At 33.9% G+C, this 16,304-nt stretch overlaps 1 protein-coding gene across 7 annotated transcripts; it reads right to left on the bottom strand.

The window, feature by feature from the left end:
• Nucleotides 1-4,210: 4,210 nt before the first annotated feature.
• On the bottom strand, nucleotides 4,211-15,780 carry LOC149902842 (uncharacterized). 7 transcript variants are annotated; one of them, XM_090109366.1, is made up of 9 exons: nucleotides 15,660-15,780; nucleotides 14,019-15,001; nucleotides 13,548-13,663; nucleotides 12,836-12,999; nucleotides 10,509-10,682; nucleotides 9,526-9,632; nucleotides 8,952-9,134; nucleotides 7,169-7,295; nucleotides 4,211-4,389 (listed from the first exon to the last, which is right to left on the bottom strand). In XM_090109366.1, the coding sequence occupies exons 2-9, from the start codon at nucleotides 14,991-14,993 to the stop codon at nucleotides 4,301-4,303; spliced, it is 1,935 nt and encodes a 644-aa protein (XP_089965492.1). In that variant the 5' UTR covers nucleotides 14,994-15,001; nucleotides 15,660-15,780; the 3' UTR covers nucleotides 4,211-4,300. The 7 variants fall into 7 exon arrangements, with proteins under 7 accessions (XP_089965492.1, XP_089965494.1, XP_089965493.1 ...); XM_090109368.1 differs by having other exon boundaries at nucleotides 14,019-14,983; nucleotides 15,660-15,779; XM_090109367.1 differs by having other exon boundaries at nucleotides 15,734-15,766.
• Nucleotides 15,781-16,304: the final 524 nt, after the last annotated feature.

Below are 16,304 nucleotides of genomic sequence, written 5' to 3'. Positions count from 1 at the left end.
TGTACTAATGAAAAATATACCTATTTATTTTATTCTATTCAATATATATTTTTAAACATGAAACTAAAGAAATATATTTAAAATGCACAGAATTAACGAATTTATATGAACTTATGCGTAAATAGATATATTGAATTTAACACAACAGATACAGCTATTTAAATACGTAATAATCTACTATTGTCAACTTAAAATAAAATTCAGATTTTGAATGTTACGGTCAGTATCTCGCCATCTTTGGTAGATGAACGAATAAAAATTTGAAGGAGATAAGCTTGATATTCATTGAATAATCTATTAAATTCTTTGCCTCGTAACTAGAATCGATTGACGAGCAAAAGCACGAGTGTAAAAAGGAAATATTTACTGTTATTATAAATTACTTAGTAATTTGCGTCTATGTATTAGTATATTTATGTCACTGTAGTTTGTCGAAAAAACACAACGTTAAAGATGTAGGAATTTATAATATTTTGAGATGTAGCTATAGACTGTAGCTGTTATAGATGTTGACTCACAAAATGCCTTCAATGAATAACCGCATTAATAGAAAGAAAACTGTATCCGAGATTTACCTATCTGAAATAAACATTTGTAAAGTAGCAGCGTGTTTTTATTTTTTATCCCCTATTAGTATTAACGCACACTTGTCCGAACGCATCGAACGAGGCCAATGGAACAAATTTTGAAATTCATTACGTATATGAAATCTGAACACTTGCCCGCGTGGAATCCACCGTACCTTCAAGAGTATTCTGGGTATCCTAGATTATTTCGGATGACGTCATTCACTATATTCCTTTTATTTTGCGTACGACGGAGCATTTCTTCAGCGCGGTCGATTATTTCGCTTTCTGTGCGAGGCCTACTTGACTGACTCGTTGGGCTCGGATAAGTGTGCGTTCACCTTAAATCAGATTAATATAGATTCTTTGCTTTTGTCATCTTAAATTTGATACAGTCAAGAAACGACTGACAAAAGATAAGTAAAGAATGAAAAATTAAAATGATAAAAAGTTAAGAAAGTGTGACATACCAGTGTATATGTACGTTTTATGCTTCAAGTTATAGTTCTATCCAAGGGTGGCTCCAATAGGCTATAATACAATGTAATTTATTAATCGAATTAAAATAAATGCAAAGGGATAAACTATTCACTCATCTCAAGGGCTTATGAGAAAATATATTTTTGAAGATAATGCAATTTATATCGGTTACTTAAGACCAAATAATTACAACATGAAGATTTGATAAAATAAATGTTTAATATTGACCGTTGCCTATGTATGGTAAGACAATTTGATAGAAAAATGAAACAACGCATTTCTTAAATTATTTATATTTATTTCTGAATTGCATAGAAATTTTGTGGACTTTCTGTTACAATAGTACTCTTCGTCTGATATCTTTATTTTGTATAAAACGCTAAATTTATGTTTTACATCTATTGTACCAGAGGGCCAGTTATTCGCTCTAACTTAAAACAGAAAATTCACACGCAATAATATATAACTAATCTTATTCCACCTTATTTCTATTTAATAATAAAATACCACCTACATTTAGGTACTTACATCTACTAATGATTCACACACACACGCTCACACTGAGCTCGTTGCAACAATAAGGTCACCCATACATCGAAAACAAATAAAAAACTATAAATGTATTAGTACATTCGTAACAATATTGTGCCAGTGATGTAATTATTTACATACTATTTATGTCGACGAAGTTCACAATTGAGTTGATTACATATAAATCTCGTTTTTCATAATTTTCTCTCTTAAAATTAGAAATTATGATTATTCCAACTCATTCGTCATCTTCATCAACCAGTACGCCATAACATTTCCACAAAATAAAATTATATTAGTATATTTGATAATTTTTACTTAAAAGAGAAAAAGAAAACATCGAATAAATTGCCTTTTGAGACTTTCAGGTGATAAATTCATATAAAGTTCCGAGGCAGTGTTTCAACATTTGGCATCAAATTGTACACTTACCTCACTACGTTACGTTTGGTCCAGATTTCGATTGTTTTTCAACTTTTATTTGCACAAAATAGTGTGATTGTAAATTAAAGTCATATAATAATAACATCCAAAAATTTATCAATAACACACTCGCCGATGTTTTGTACTAATATACAATTTGTGTCGCAATAAATCGAATACTCTAAAAAGTTTAGAATTTATATAGTAATTAGATAATCCTAAAATAACTTAATTAGCTATTGCTCAACGCTTTGAGGTAAAAATACCTCGTTACATAATGTTCCGCCAATTAAATATGATGGCTCAATTTATAAAACTTTTACTGCATATATTGACTGCACGGAGCCACTCTTCAATCGGCGCGGACATTACTATAATATGATATTTTTTGTTAATTTTATTTACAACGTTGGTTATTCCGTAAACTACACCCTATGAACTAATTCTTCCAAAATGTAAGTAAAAAGAAATAAATGAAATGAAATATTGTGATATATTTAGTGATTCAAAGGGAAAAACAATAAAGTTTTGTTCATAGATCTTGCAACTAACACAGCCTACAAATCGTTAATTGAACTGTGCGTTTCAAAAAATTACATAATTGCATGTAAATTGACGAAAATTGTGGCGTGTACTTGAATATTGCTTATAAAAGCTCTGATTGTGTATCCTATGTAATATCAATCTATCTATTCAAACTATTACGATCTAAATTGCAACTATTGTACTTTTAAAACATTCAAAGAATTCATGTAACAATGTAGAGATTGTCTAATCTAAAAATGAACGCCCCTCCACTGTGTTTACGCTCACATTCAAAGTACGTGTATAGACGCAATACACACAAATTGGTCTGCCTCATTGGTCGTTCAGTCCTCCAGTCCCGTCCATGCCCGAACGACAGGACCAGTTGGCCAACTAGTGCATAAATGACGCGATGCACGACAGAACGGACGTGTCATTCCGTACATAGCGCGCTCTCGCCGCCATACAATGCTAGGCACCTGAACTGATCGCCCGATTAGTTGACAAATCAGTGCGCGAGAGAGTCAAAGTTTGCAGTAGAATCGCCGCGCGCACACATATAAAGTGGTTCAATAATTATTTGTCCTCACACATTGAAACAATTAAGTTTAGTGGAGGGGCGTTCATTTTTAGATTAGACAATCTCTACATCTGTTTTCAATTAATTTAACAAAGATGTTATATTCGCGCCAAGAACAGTATTACATTTTCTATAGAATCAAACAGTCTATCGCTTTATGAGAGGCTACATATATGATATGTCTAGTGCGAAAATATTTCATTAAAACGTGGTATTTGGTACTATTATTAGAGGCGTACTATAGAATTTTTTTTTTTGAAAGTAATCTCATTTTGAGCGATAAACTTTTAAACCTTGTTAGGAGTCTCACAAAAATAAAACCAAAATTATTCAATTAAATTTAACAAATCAAATACAATAAAGACATGAATGGTCATTTAAAATGTTTTTCAATAAAGAGGCGTGTCAGTTTTGGAAACTTACAATAACTATATTATGACGTCATAACCAAAAATGGTCGCAACAAATACAAAATCTGATGTTTCCCGGTAAATAAGTCAATTAATAAAACTACATTATGCTAACTCAATATAAATATTTTCATTCATATGAAAACACATTTTTGGTTTTGTCAAATGGAGAGCAATGTGGTGCAAACGACAAAACTGAAATGGATTTAAAAAAAATCGAATATTCAAAATTTCACTTTTCACTTTTTATATTATATTCACATGCATATAAGGATTAAATTCATCTATCGAAATTCATCGGTAATTCTGTGAAATGATAATTAATTGTACATTAAACGTGTAATCATCGGGAACAACTTTAGCAATTAGGCCAAAGATATATTTAATATTGACAATATGTCAATAATAAAAACGCTATAATTTCACGTAGGCGAGCGCATAAAACGCGCTCCCGTACCGCACCTACACTGAATTAATGTTCATTAAAGTTCATTTAAAATCATCTCATTACCAAACTAATTAACAATAGGCACGTTGCAATGTCTTAAAGCCTTGTATCCACTTGAGCATGCTCAGGCGAATGAGCGGCTCATTTGGCCGAGCCGCTCAAGTGGAGACGCCTGAGCATGTTCGGGCCGAGCATGCTCAGGCGAATGAGCGGCTCGGCCAAATGAGCCGCTCATTCGCCTGAGCATGCTCAAGTGGATACACGGCTTTACATTCCATAGTCTCTCGATTTGACAAAACCGTTAGCTACATACAACGTGTGTCGGTATGTCTGTGTATTATTTCTTCGAGGGCGGCTTTCGTGGCGTGCGAGTCGTCTTGCCCGTCGATGTGGACGGGGTCGGGACTAGCGGAGAGCTTTTTGTTTCTGCAAATTAAATATCACATGTATTTTTTGTTCCTTATGGTGGGAATGGAAAAATATTGGATACTAGCTTACCGCCCGCGGCTTCGCTCGCTTTGTCTAAAACCTTATAAATTATATACTAAAACCTTCGTCTTGAATCACTCTATCTATTAAAAAAAACCGCATCAAAATCCGTTGCGTAGTTTTAAAGATTTAAGCATACAAAGGGACATAGGGACAGAGAAAGCGACTTTGTTTTATACTATGTAGTATAATGGTGGGAATGGAAAAATATTGGAATGGATGTAATGTTAGGAAAAAATTACACTTGCACGATTAAGATACATGTGTATCGACACATGTATCCCATGAAGACAAAAAATAAGACATAGGCATTGAGCTATTATTACTACGTATAGTAGAGACACCACGGACAAAATCTGTGCTGCAAGCGCGGCGGCGCGGGGCGGCTTGTGAGTCATAGATTAAGCGATGTCATCGACTCACCGCTATAGAGGCGAAACTTTGTAAATATTTTGCCTATTACTTATCAATTAAGAACAATCAATGGAACAAAAAAAACATAATTATTCTAATAAATAAATTATTAATAAACTTATCAATTATAGTAGAGCCATTTTAATAGGCAACATTTGACAGTTCAACAAAATTCAACAATGTAACCTAGTAACGACGACATTGAATAACATGATATTTCGTTTTGTTAGAACTGCACATTTGCTTAACTTTTTTCAAATACGATTACATATTTATAATAATAATGACCGATACAAGTAATTTTAAGATTTCATTTTACTGATAAACCATTCTAAACATAATAAACAATTTCTGAATTAAAGAACTGACGTCGCTACAATTTTGTGTCAATAAACCTTTTTTCTTTTTAAATACCAGAGACGTTACTCTAAAAATCGAAATCTGACATCTAGAATCGAATGCATTGATTACTTCTGAATAAAAATCATCTTATATTAATAAATGTGTTTCAAGTTCGATTGACAAATGTTTCAAGTCAGTATCGATTAATTCACTTTAATCGATGTTTTTAAGCAGGTTACCTCTCTTCAAAGATAAAATTGATAGACGTCAAATGTTGCCTATTAAATTGGCTCAACTATAAAACCAATCAATGTAACAAAAAAAAAATTAATACATACTTAGGTAATTTATTTTCATCTTTCATGATTTAACCTTTTTTCAAATAATATCCACAGTACAATATTTTCTAAATGTGTAAAATTATTTTTTTCCACTAAGTATAAAAATTTACGTCTTCTAATATGACGAATATCTAAACATCTTTCATACCCAATGCCGTTTCTTAAATTTTTAGTCTATGAAGTTTTAAAAATGATTATCTAATTAATTACCGATGAAAAGTTATTTCTTTGCACTTTGCCGCATTACTTGAATTATAATTGCAATATCGCAACACACTCAAGGGCATATTTGACGAGTTTTTTGGTTTTTTGCTTTAAAACAAACAAGACATGAACGCGACCATCGCGCTAAAGCGACTGAGTGCAGATAAGCCATATGACCTATGTTGAGCGGAACATATGTGATGTAGGCGGTGTCGTCTCCATACGTAGTATTAATATCTCAATGGACATAGGCTACTTTTTATACCGGAAATCCCACAGGAACGGGTACTTTGGAGGTTTTTCTTTGAAAAACAGGGCGAAGCCGCGGGCGGTAATCTAGTACAATACGACCAACGTAACTTGGCGGGTCTGAACATAGCCTCTGCGAACTTTCGCGCATGTACACTCGTAAAAAAAAAGTGTTATAGGCATTCATTTTTTTTATTACTGAAATTCGAATAAAATTTCCTTATACAGAGACCAAGTACAAATAAAATAAATATCAAACCGCTATGAGACATAAAGCTATAAAAATAACCTAATGAATTCAGGATTCACTCACCTTTCGATATATGTATTTTTCTTTTTTTAAATACTGCGTTAAATCAAATATTATTTTTCTCGCCTGACGATTTAAAACAATATTATTATGCTTTGGCATCTTTGTTCGCGAATAATACGACCAAATTTAAAACTCAACTCTTAACAATATAATAATAAGATTTAACAAATAAAAACGATCAACGAAAACTTTTGTAACCGCCGGTACTCAAGACAGAGATAGCGACACGAACACGACACCAATGTTAACGTGTGACTGAGACACATAATTGCGTACCGAGAATTGCCGAATATGCACGAAGTTATACGACGTAAACAAAAAGGGATGTCCACTATGCGTGTCTGAGGATGTTGATTAATCGATTTTTTTTTCAAATCGATTGAAATTGAATAATAAAATATATTTATATTTAATTTTATAAGAGGTTTCAAATATTTTCAATCAGTCGTTATTGTAGTGATCATTTATAAATAATTGATATTTAACTAAATCATGCAGTCCTATATGTTATAACCATGGAAATAAAATGTTATTAGTTTTTTTTTTGTTTTTAAAAGCGGAATCTCTTTTACTAACGACAACATTCATTAATTCTGTAAATCTATTTCGTTTAGTATCTCATATAAACAAAAATCAATAAATTTCAAATCGATAAAAATCGATTGCGATATTTGATCGAATAGAGGAATGATTGTGTTTACATAGAGTCAATCCCTAGCATAGATCTCCGCCCCGCGCACGCCGCCTCATGCCACCATTTCGTTCCTAAAAAACGTTCGTGCGCAGCCTTCTGCGCGAAGTTCAGGCCCGCCAAGTTACGTTGGTCGTAGTGTAATACATATATAAAACTTACCTTTAACCGCTCTCCGTCCCTTGCGCGTAGACGTCGGCGTTTCAACCTTGGCCGGTTTGGTCGGCGTCTTCTTGGCCGGTGTGTTTTTCTTTTTATCCGTTGCTTTTTCAGTCACCGCCGTTGCCGTCTGTGGATATCGATTTTGTTTACGAAAACCGCTTTTATAATTATAAATTACATATAATATATGAAATACACACAAAAATGGAATGTAGTCACTCTTTGACGTTTTGCATAATGTGCGATATGGTATTACTATGATGATTATGAATTTAACGACAAGTTTATGAACATATTGATGACTTATGAACGCCAAAGAGTGATTCATATTTGTTACATTAATTTTATAATGAATGAAGAATTAGGTAAATGGAAACCAAATAATACATTGTGTCGTAACTCGTAACAAATGCATAAATTTTTAAAACAAATATCCAATTATATGGAATACCTATCTATCGCAAAAATACACTTTTATTTGTGTTCCATTGACACTATTTCTTCAAACACATTAGTTATCATAATCTTTGTTAAAGACACATTACTTTTAATTAACATTTATAAAATAAAAGAATAATCAGCTAAATGTGCCTTCAACAAAGTAATCACATTTAAATAAATACATGCTTAACATACATGCATTTAAATAAATATCATATAAAATTAGAGGTCATAAAAATTAAATAATTATAAAATTAAGAACACCAAATAGAACACAAAGCAAGCATGGCGGATGGGTAATGACTCATGAATGATTTATTTAGTTTTGTTAGAGTTCAGTTGTTGAAGCTATCATTCATATAAACATAAAGAAATAATTATTAAAGAAAATAACTTTGAATATACAAAAATAATGAACATCTGTCATGTGATTTTCTGTTTGACCATGATAATATATTCAAACAAAGAAAAATCGTCCAGAAACTAACACAAATTCGAAAATGAAAAAAAAATGCAATGAGATGTGACGTCATAAAAAATAATAAAAAGAAAACTAAATAATACCTTGACCCAATCAAAATAATATTCTTGAAAAGTTGGACCGCATATAACTATAACATGCAACATTTGCATCAATTAATTTCGACATAACATTCACTCGTTTACACATTCTTATGTCTATTTTCATACTAAAATTTGTATTCATACAACTCTGTGCCAACGTCTGTTTAGAATTGATACTCATATCAAATCTTTAGGCAAAATAATAATGCGTAATAATTTTGAAAGAACAAAAAATTATGGCTCAAAATTGTTTGTATTACAAAACGATATTTCTCTGTTTTTACGGCCCTTTTGATAAACAATCATGACATATTTAAGACAACATTTAATTAAATAAATAAATAAGTTTTCGACGTACAGCAATTTTCCAATAAAAAAATAACAAATAATAAAAAAAAATATCTAAACAGACGTAGCCCATCGTAACGCACATCCAAACCGTACGTACGGGCCGGCACAGACACACATACACACACTGGGGTCACCACTTTAACACTGCATGCTTATATAAATCTTTTACCTACTTATTATAAAAATATTTGATTTTTAACTGACTTTTCTTGCTTTCAATTATGTCTTTATGAATAAGAAAAAAATAACGAATATTAATGCATAATACAACAATATTGTTAGCTACATAATATTGTATACTCAGTTAACAAACATAAAAAAAAATTAAAAAAAAATATCAAAAAAATTAACTTAAAATAGTGCATTTAAAGTGCTGACCCCGCAACAAATCCACAATGTATGTAAGTGAGATGAGAGCAGTACGTACATTTCTATAAATCCGCCGTACTATGCCTACCTTGCTTGTGACCGCCGCTATGGGCGAACTACCTGATGATTTCGCTTTATTTGCGGCCACTTTGCCTGTTTTCGGCGATTTCGACTTTTTCGCGGAACGCGGACTGCGCTTGGGCGTCGTTCGCGCCTTTTTGCTTGGCGTCAATTCTTCCTTCTGGAATTTTATTGTTTGTTAAATATCTGTATGAACACTTATTTCAAGTCTGTTAAATATATATAAATTAATTTCTATTTAGATTTTGGAAACAAACAATATCTAAATATTGTTATCGTAAAAAATAAAACTACGACTTACTTTTTAACTAGAACCACAATCAAATAGAATGCGTAATGTACAAACACACATAATATAATATAGTCGACATTGTTTCATATAGTACTAGATCCCACCGCAGCATTACTTCGTTTATATATAATATATCGACTAGGTTGCCAGTCAAAATTTGGCCGCAAAATATACATAAAATTTTGGTTTCATCAAAAAAACTATGAACAAAGTAATCCTGCAGTGGGATCTTAGATTTAACGTAAAAGTAACGACTTACTGAAGTATCATTATCGTCGTCTTTTCCCCGCGGCGAAGACTTGGAGTTGGTCCGTTTCCTTGACTTTTTGTCCAGTTGCGACTCGTCTGTGTACAGCGAGAGATCCACTGACAAACAGATTTAAATATTTCACTATTCACCATGCTGACGTCTTTTGCGATTGAAATGATGAAGACGTATAGTAATAGTGAAATTATTAAAATCTTATGGATAGGATGCGATGAGGTTATGAAATGATAAGCATTTTATTACAGTGGTAAGTACGCAACATGCAATTCTCACAAAAACTTAGCTGTCAAAAAAATGTGATACTGTTCGAGAATGGTTGATAAAGTGGGTTAATAAGTAATTTCTCTCTAGTAACGCATTTTTCGTAGTCATGCAAAAAAAATGATAAGCAATTCCAGCAATGTAAACAATGTAAGCAATTTTGAAACAAAGCAAAATACACACACAAACAAAAATTAGTATAAATGTAAAAGAAAATTTAACTTATGAATGTAGAAATGCGGTAGTAGTACGGTAAGTAGTTGTTGTGTGAATAAAAAAAATGTTAAACATTCAATATACAGGATGTCCCACTATCGGTATACTAAGCGCGAAGGGACTTGTAGTCTTGCATACACTGATTGTAAAAAATACTTAAACAACAAAATTACGCCAAAATTTTGCTAAATTTTTCTTTAAAATTCATGCAAAACTATAACCTCCATTGAGCTTAGAATATCGACGGTGGGACGCCCTGTATTTGTATCCAGAGTATTTGTCTGTTTTTTGTTCTAACGCGTTGAATGCCTTTGCCTCAATCTGTTTTCATGTGAGCACGCACATGTGAGAACGCGCCTGTACACGTGTACGCATGAACGATCCTACGCGTTTGCGTACATATATCAGTGTACGGGTGCTTATCTTTGGATCTGCTTTCATGTGTGTGAAAACGCGCGTGTATACACGTGTGCGCATGCGCGTGTGCGTGTACTCACGTCCATCGGGGTGCTCCTCAGTGAGCTGCAGGCAGTTGGCGCCGCTCTGCTCGGCGCGCAGGGCCCGCTGCAGGATGGACGTGGCGCGCGCCTGCTCGGCCGGCCGCAGCAGCCACGCGCCGCCGCCGCTCGCGGACCGCGTCAGCGATAGCGTCGTTAGCACGCACTCCATGTCTGGAATACGCATTTAGAGTTAATAAATAAAAAAAATGTTGTGTGGTTTTATGAAACCACGGTAAAAGTGAAACTGTTCGAACGGTTCCGAACACTGCAACGGTTCCGCATGTCGCGTGACGGTCGGCTGTCGAGTAAGTATACCTACTCGGCAGCCGCGATACACGTGACATGCGCTACATAGACCAAAAAGTTTGAGACAATGTAATAAAAGTTTTACTTTAATAAATAAATATTATAGTGGGTACACACGTACGCACATGCTCGATAAACTTGCTCGATCTCGAGCAAGTACGAACGTGTGTACCATGCAAGTCTCAAGACAAATGCTCGAAGCCAACCCTTTCAATCCAACAACTTCGATTCGAGCAAGATTCAAACCTCCATAATTTTTGCTCGATGTTCGAAGCAATCTTGTTTGTACGTGTAGCTGCGACTTCGAGCATGTCAGTCGTGAGCGAGTGATTAATCGAAAAGGTTGTGCGTGCGCAGCTGAAATGTCGGACTTTCGAGCGTTTACTCGTGATTTTGTGGAACAATTTATAAACATGTATCGAGAAGAAGAGTGTTTATGGAAAACAACGTTAAAAGAGTACAGCGACAAGGGTAAAAGAAACGCTGCGTATGATCGTTTCATTTTATTATGCAAAACGGTGGAACCAAACATTGACAGAAATGGAGTGATAGAAAAAATTAACTCTCTAAGGGCATCTAGTCCATTGAATAAAAAGTTCTAGAGTGCGTGAGTTAGTAACGTAAGATGTTTCTTCGGAAACATGTCAAGAGTCCCTAGGTAATAAACATACTAAAACCCCGGGACACTAGGAGGAGCCCCGGAGTGGGGGGAGGGGGGGAAAAGGTCCATTTTTTCATTTTTCGCTTAAATCTCAAAAACGGTACATGTTAGAGAAAAACTTTTAAGGAAAAGTTGAAAGGTCGTAAAATTATCTACAAGTTGTAACTAGATCATTTTTTCCTATATCCTACCGTTTCTGAGTTATACGCAGTAAAAAATGATTTTGGCTCAAACAATTTCCCCATACTACTCATCAATCGATCAAAAAATATTTCTTTCTTCCAAAAAACTCAAATGTGCAACTTGTGACCGGTACTGATAGATTGCTCTTAATTAGGTCTATAATTGGTAAAATAAACACATTCCTCCATGCAAGCCTTTAGGAGGAATCGATTGTCAAAATATTATATTAAGGCAGTTTGAGTTACTGAACTTGATCTTTTTATTTTTTTCTTCCAAAAAACTCAAAAGTGCAACTTGTGACCGGTACAGATTGATTGCTCATAATTAGGTCTATCATTGATAAAAATACCAGATTCCACCACGGAGGCGTTTACGGGGAATTGAATTTTATTAGGTTAGTTACGATACTTGAACTTTTTATTTTTTTTCTTCTTAAAAACTCAAAAGTGCAACTTGTGACCAGTACTGATAGATTGCTCTTAATTAAGTCTATAATTGGTAAAATAAACACATTTCTCCATGGAAACCTTTAGGAGGAATCGATTGTCAAAATATTATATTAGGGTAGTTTGAGTTAGTGAACTTGATATTTTTATATTTTTTTCTTCCAAAAAACTCAAAAGTGCAACTTGTGACCGGTACAGATAGATTGCTCATAATTAGGTCTATCATTGATAAAAATACTAGATTCCACTACGGAGGCGTTTACGGGGAATTGAATTTTATTAGGGTAGTTACGATACTTGAACTTTCTATTTTTTTTCTTCCAAAAAACTCAAAAGTGCAACTTGTGACCGGTACCGATAGATTGCTTATAATTAGGTCTATCATTGATAAAAAACCCAGATTCCACCATGGAGGCGTTTAGAAGGTATTGAATTTTATTAGGGTAGTTACGATACTTGAACTTTTTAACTAACTACCCTAATAAAATTCAATTCCCCGTAAATATAATAATTTAATTATATTATGTACATATTACTAGTGTTTAATGAAGACAGTTTATTTGATTTTATTATGATGCATGCGATCGGAGTCAAAGTTTGGGGATTTTAAAAAATAGATACTTGTTCTTAGTATTTACTAATGACATACTGTAACATATTGAATAAGATGGATGTTCTATTTTGCATTTAAGTACATATTATAAAATAATAAAACTGTAATATCCCACCTGTGATATCATAGAAATCAGGTTTGTATGTCTCTCCTGTGGGGTCTGCTTTATCTTGCGAAAGCCAACGAATTTTGATCTTGCGAGTGGTGCGGTACACATTTTGTAAAGCTTGGCATACATAAAAACCACCCTCTGCATTTCGAACAGCCAAGTATTCATTCCTAAGAAAAAACAAATTAAAATAATCAGTCACAAATTACAATTTCAACCAAATAAATTCCAAATAAGAAGAAATTGAAGAATTATATTTCCTATTTCAGATATTAGGCTAAATAAAGAAAAGTTGGAATAAGTTCTTTTTATTTATTTACGGTAACTTAACACTTGCATATTTTGTTTGTAACATTTTATATAATATGTAAGATAAGATATCAATCAGTAACACAAATTCATAATATTATTTACTTTTAGCAACTTTGTTTTTATGTTTATTTCATACATTTATATATGTAATATATAATATGTATAACAAGTCTATTTTTATATTGATGATTGCGGCATTGTTTTGATTTATATCAATACATTTAAACTATAAATTAAGATGACATCACCATAATGTATTCAAGGAAAAGTTATGTTTGTATTCAAAATTCATTCATTAACAACTTTTTAAGCAATTATAATATAGGAGTTGTGAAATTGTGAGTGTAATTATATTGCTAATTATATGACCTAAAACATAGTTTCAATTGGTAAAATCTATACTCACTTATAAAAGACAATCAATTTATCGTCATTTTGTTTTGTTGGTGTAGATCTACCAGCAGAAGCAGATAACTTTGTTGCCATCGCTATTTCAGGAGTTGGTGATTGGTATAGTTGCACCTGAAATTGTGGGAATTTATTATGAATATATTTTTCAGAAAACTTTCCTTGTTTTATTAAGTAATTGATGAGTAAAAGAGCAAGCTGAAGGCTCTTTAAATTTTCACTCAGATTTCAGCCTTTGGTAAAAAAGTTTATCAAAAATCTTATGGGACACTTTTTATGTTATCTTTATTGATTACTAGCGGTCCGCCCCGGCTTCGCCCGTGGTATATGTTTACGTTTTCTCTACATAAAAACCATCCTCGTCCTTCAAGGAATATAATAAAAAAAGAATTATCGAAATCGGTTCAGCCGTTCTCGAGTTATGCGCTTACCAACACATTTTGCGATTCATTTTTATATACAGATTTACCTTGGTTCGATTTCTTTTTGATTTTGTATCAGGTGTTGAGTCCTCATTTGACTTCTTAGCTGGTGTAGACTCAGTTTTTTCTGACAATTGCCTTCTTTTTCTCATGGGAGGAGTGACTGTAGCTAATTTTAATGTTGATTTTGTAGATACTTTAGATTCAGCCTTAGCTGGAGTTTTAACTTCTGATTTCTCTTCAGGTTTTTCTTCTTTTTGCACTTTAACTTCTTCAGGTTTTGGTGTTTCTACTTTATCTTTTTGTTCTACAGGTTTATCTTCAGAACTTTGTGCGACATCTTTACTGTCTCCGTTTTCTTCTGTCTTTAATGGTTCAGGCTTTGGATTCTCAATTGGTACTACATCTTTCTGTGGTTGTGGTGGTATTACAGGACTTGGATTTTCATTAGCTGACTCTGGTACAGGTTTACTGTCACTTTGTGTGGGTGCAACATCTGCTGTTTGAGCTGGTTTGAGTTCTAAGGGTTTAGATGGTGATTTTTCTGGTGGTTCATTAGCTGTGGCCACTTTTGGTTGTGCGGGACCATCTCCTTGAGATACAGGAGTTGAAGTGTCTGCTTTTTGGGGCGTGCTCGGAGCACTTGCAGGTTTTTCAGGTGGTTTTGGTGTACTAGGTGAAGTCTTAGCTATATCTTGTTTATCTTTGTTTACCTCAGGATTCTGAGGCTTTAAATTAGATGGTACACTGGTCCCTGATTTAGGAGAATCAATCGTACCATTTGCCTGTGCTGTAGAGTCTGGTTCTTTCTTTTCTGGTGTTCTGGTTAATGCTAGTGGTTGTGATGCAATTGCCTTATCTTGCACTAAGCTTAATGGAGTTGGAGCACTTGTACTTGCACTTTTGCTAGGGCTTGCCGCCACATTTGTTGGTGTTACAGAGTTTTGTGTTACATGAGATAAATTGCCATGGTGGCTCATGTTTTGAGCCATTTGAGCCATATTTGCTGTAACTGGCGCCATTGACGGTACTGCGTGGGCGGGCAACGGTGGTGTGTTAGGTATGTGATGGGTCAAATTTTGACCTACAAGGTTATTAGTACCATGATGGAGGGAATTTTGTGCGCCTTGAGGTAAGCCAACCGCGTGGTTAGCGTTAGCCACATTAGCTTTGGCGGGACTAGCCTGACCCCCCGGCTGCGGTACCCCCGGCTGTGGTAGGACTGGCTTTAACGCCGAGTTCATTTCAGTAAAAGATCTCTCCTCACGTTACTAAGTTAAAACATTAAAGACCGCGGTTTCACTGTTGTTGACACAGGTTAACACACTGAGATGTCTTTGACCCAAAACAATAATTCATATTTCATACATAACACAAGTTGTCTATGTATAGGCGGTACGCGCGCAAGAACGCCAAAGTAACTGCCCGCTTTTTCTATCACTAGTCCTAAAAACTGTTTTTAGGCGGAGCAATATCTATGACAAGTCGTCACTCAAAAATAAAATGTTAAAAGACGTCCGAAAACGATGTGTAACGATCGTAATGGAAATAGTCGTAAAAAATATGCGTTCCTATATCTAAGAACTTCCGCAACACCGATACCCGCCTTCAGCGTTCTCTGATTTAAGTTGGTAAACACTTATTAAAAACACTTGCACTCAGTCACAAATAAGTAATTCCATCATTACCACTTTTTAATATAAATTAGCATAAACAAAATCTTAAATCATTGAAATTTCTCAACAAGTAATATGCACAGTACTTTAGAGATGGCGTCGGCTTACAGCGCATGCGCCACCTTCTTCTTACCACTCTCCAATCAAATACTAGAGAGAGTCAAGTTTCAAACATAAAATCTGAAAATATTTTATCTCTTTCTCTCTCACGTATTAGATGGACATTGATGTTACTGCTATCTCGTTCTAAATCCGGTCACGTTCAAAAAACATTTTTGGAAATGTCAACACAGAAATGAATAGATGAAAAGCCCAAGCGAGAAGCTGCATTTTTATAATGTTTAGCTAGCAGCTAGCACGGTCAATACAAATTACAAAAGTTTTGAAAGAAAAGATAGATAGAAGATATCATCATAATCTTTTTATTAATTAGGTAGTATTAACCTAGTTATTTGATAATACATAATTAGAAATATTTCAAACCAAGTTCAAACCCTTGTCTTCTTTACACATGGGACATTATAAAGGACGGAATCTTATGAATAATCTGGATAATAATCCTTTGTTTGAAATCTTTTTTTATTTATAAATGAAATATTTTGACGATTGAAATATTTTTGATGAATTCGCAATCATAAAAAATGCTTGTTTTATATA

This window comes from Colias eurytheme, chromosome 14 (genome assembly GCF_061535395.1).
Source record: "Colias eurytheme isolate Ceu_HAF_F1 chromosome 14, ilColEury1 Martin Lab GWU primary, whole genome shotgun sequence".
Classification (NCBI taxonomy): Eukaryota; Metazoa; Arthropoda; class Insecta; order Lepidoptera; family Pieridae; genus Colias; species Colias eurytheme.
This window is presented reverse-complemented; position numbering and strand designations above follow the sequence as displayed.

What these genes read in the sequence shown, in the direction of transcription:
- LOC149902842 (XM_090109363.1), bottom strand. Translation starts at nt 15,215, where the DNA reads ATGAACTCGGCGTTAAAGCCAGTCCTACCACAGCCGGGGGTACCGCAG. An exon ending in CAAAAAGAAATCGAACCAAG is followed by an intron (nt 13,664 to 14,018) that starts GTAAATCTGTAT and finishes CCACAATTTCAG; the next exon opens with GTGCAACTATACCAATCACC. An exon ending in TACGGCGGATTTATAGAAAT is followed by an intron (nt 7,296 to 8,951) that starts GTACGTACTGCT and finishes CGATATCCACAG; the next exon opens with ACGGCAACGGCGGTGACTGA.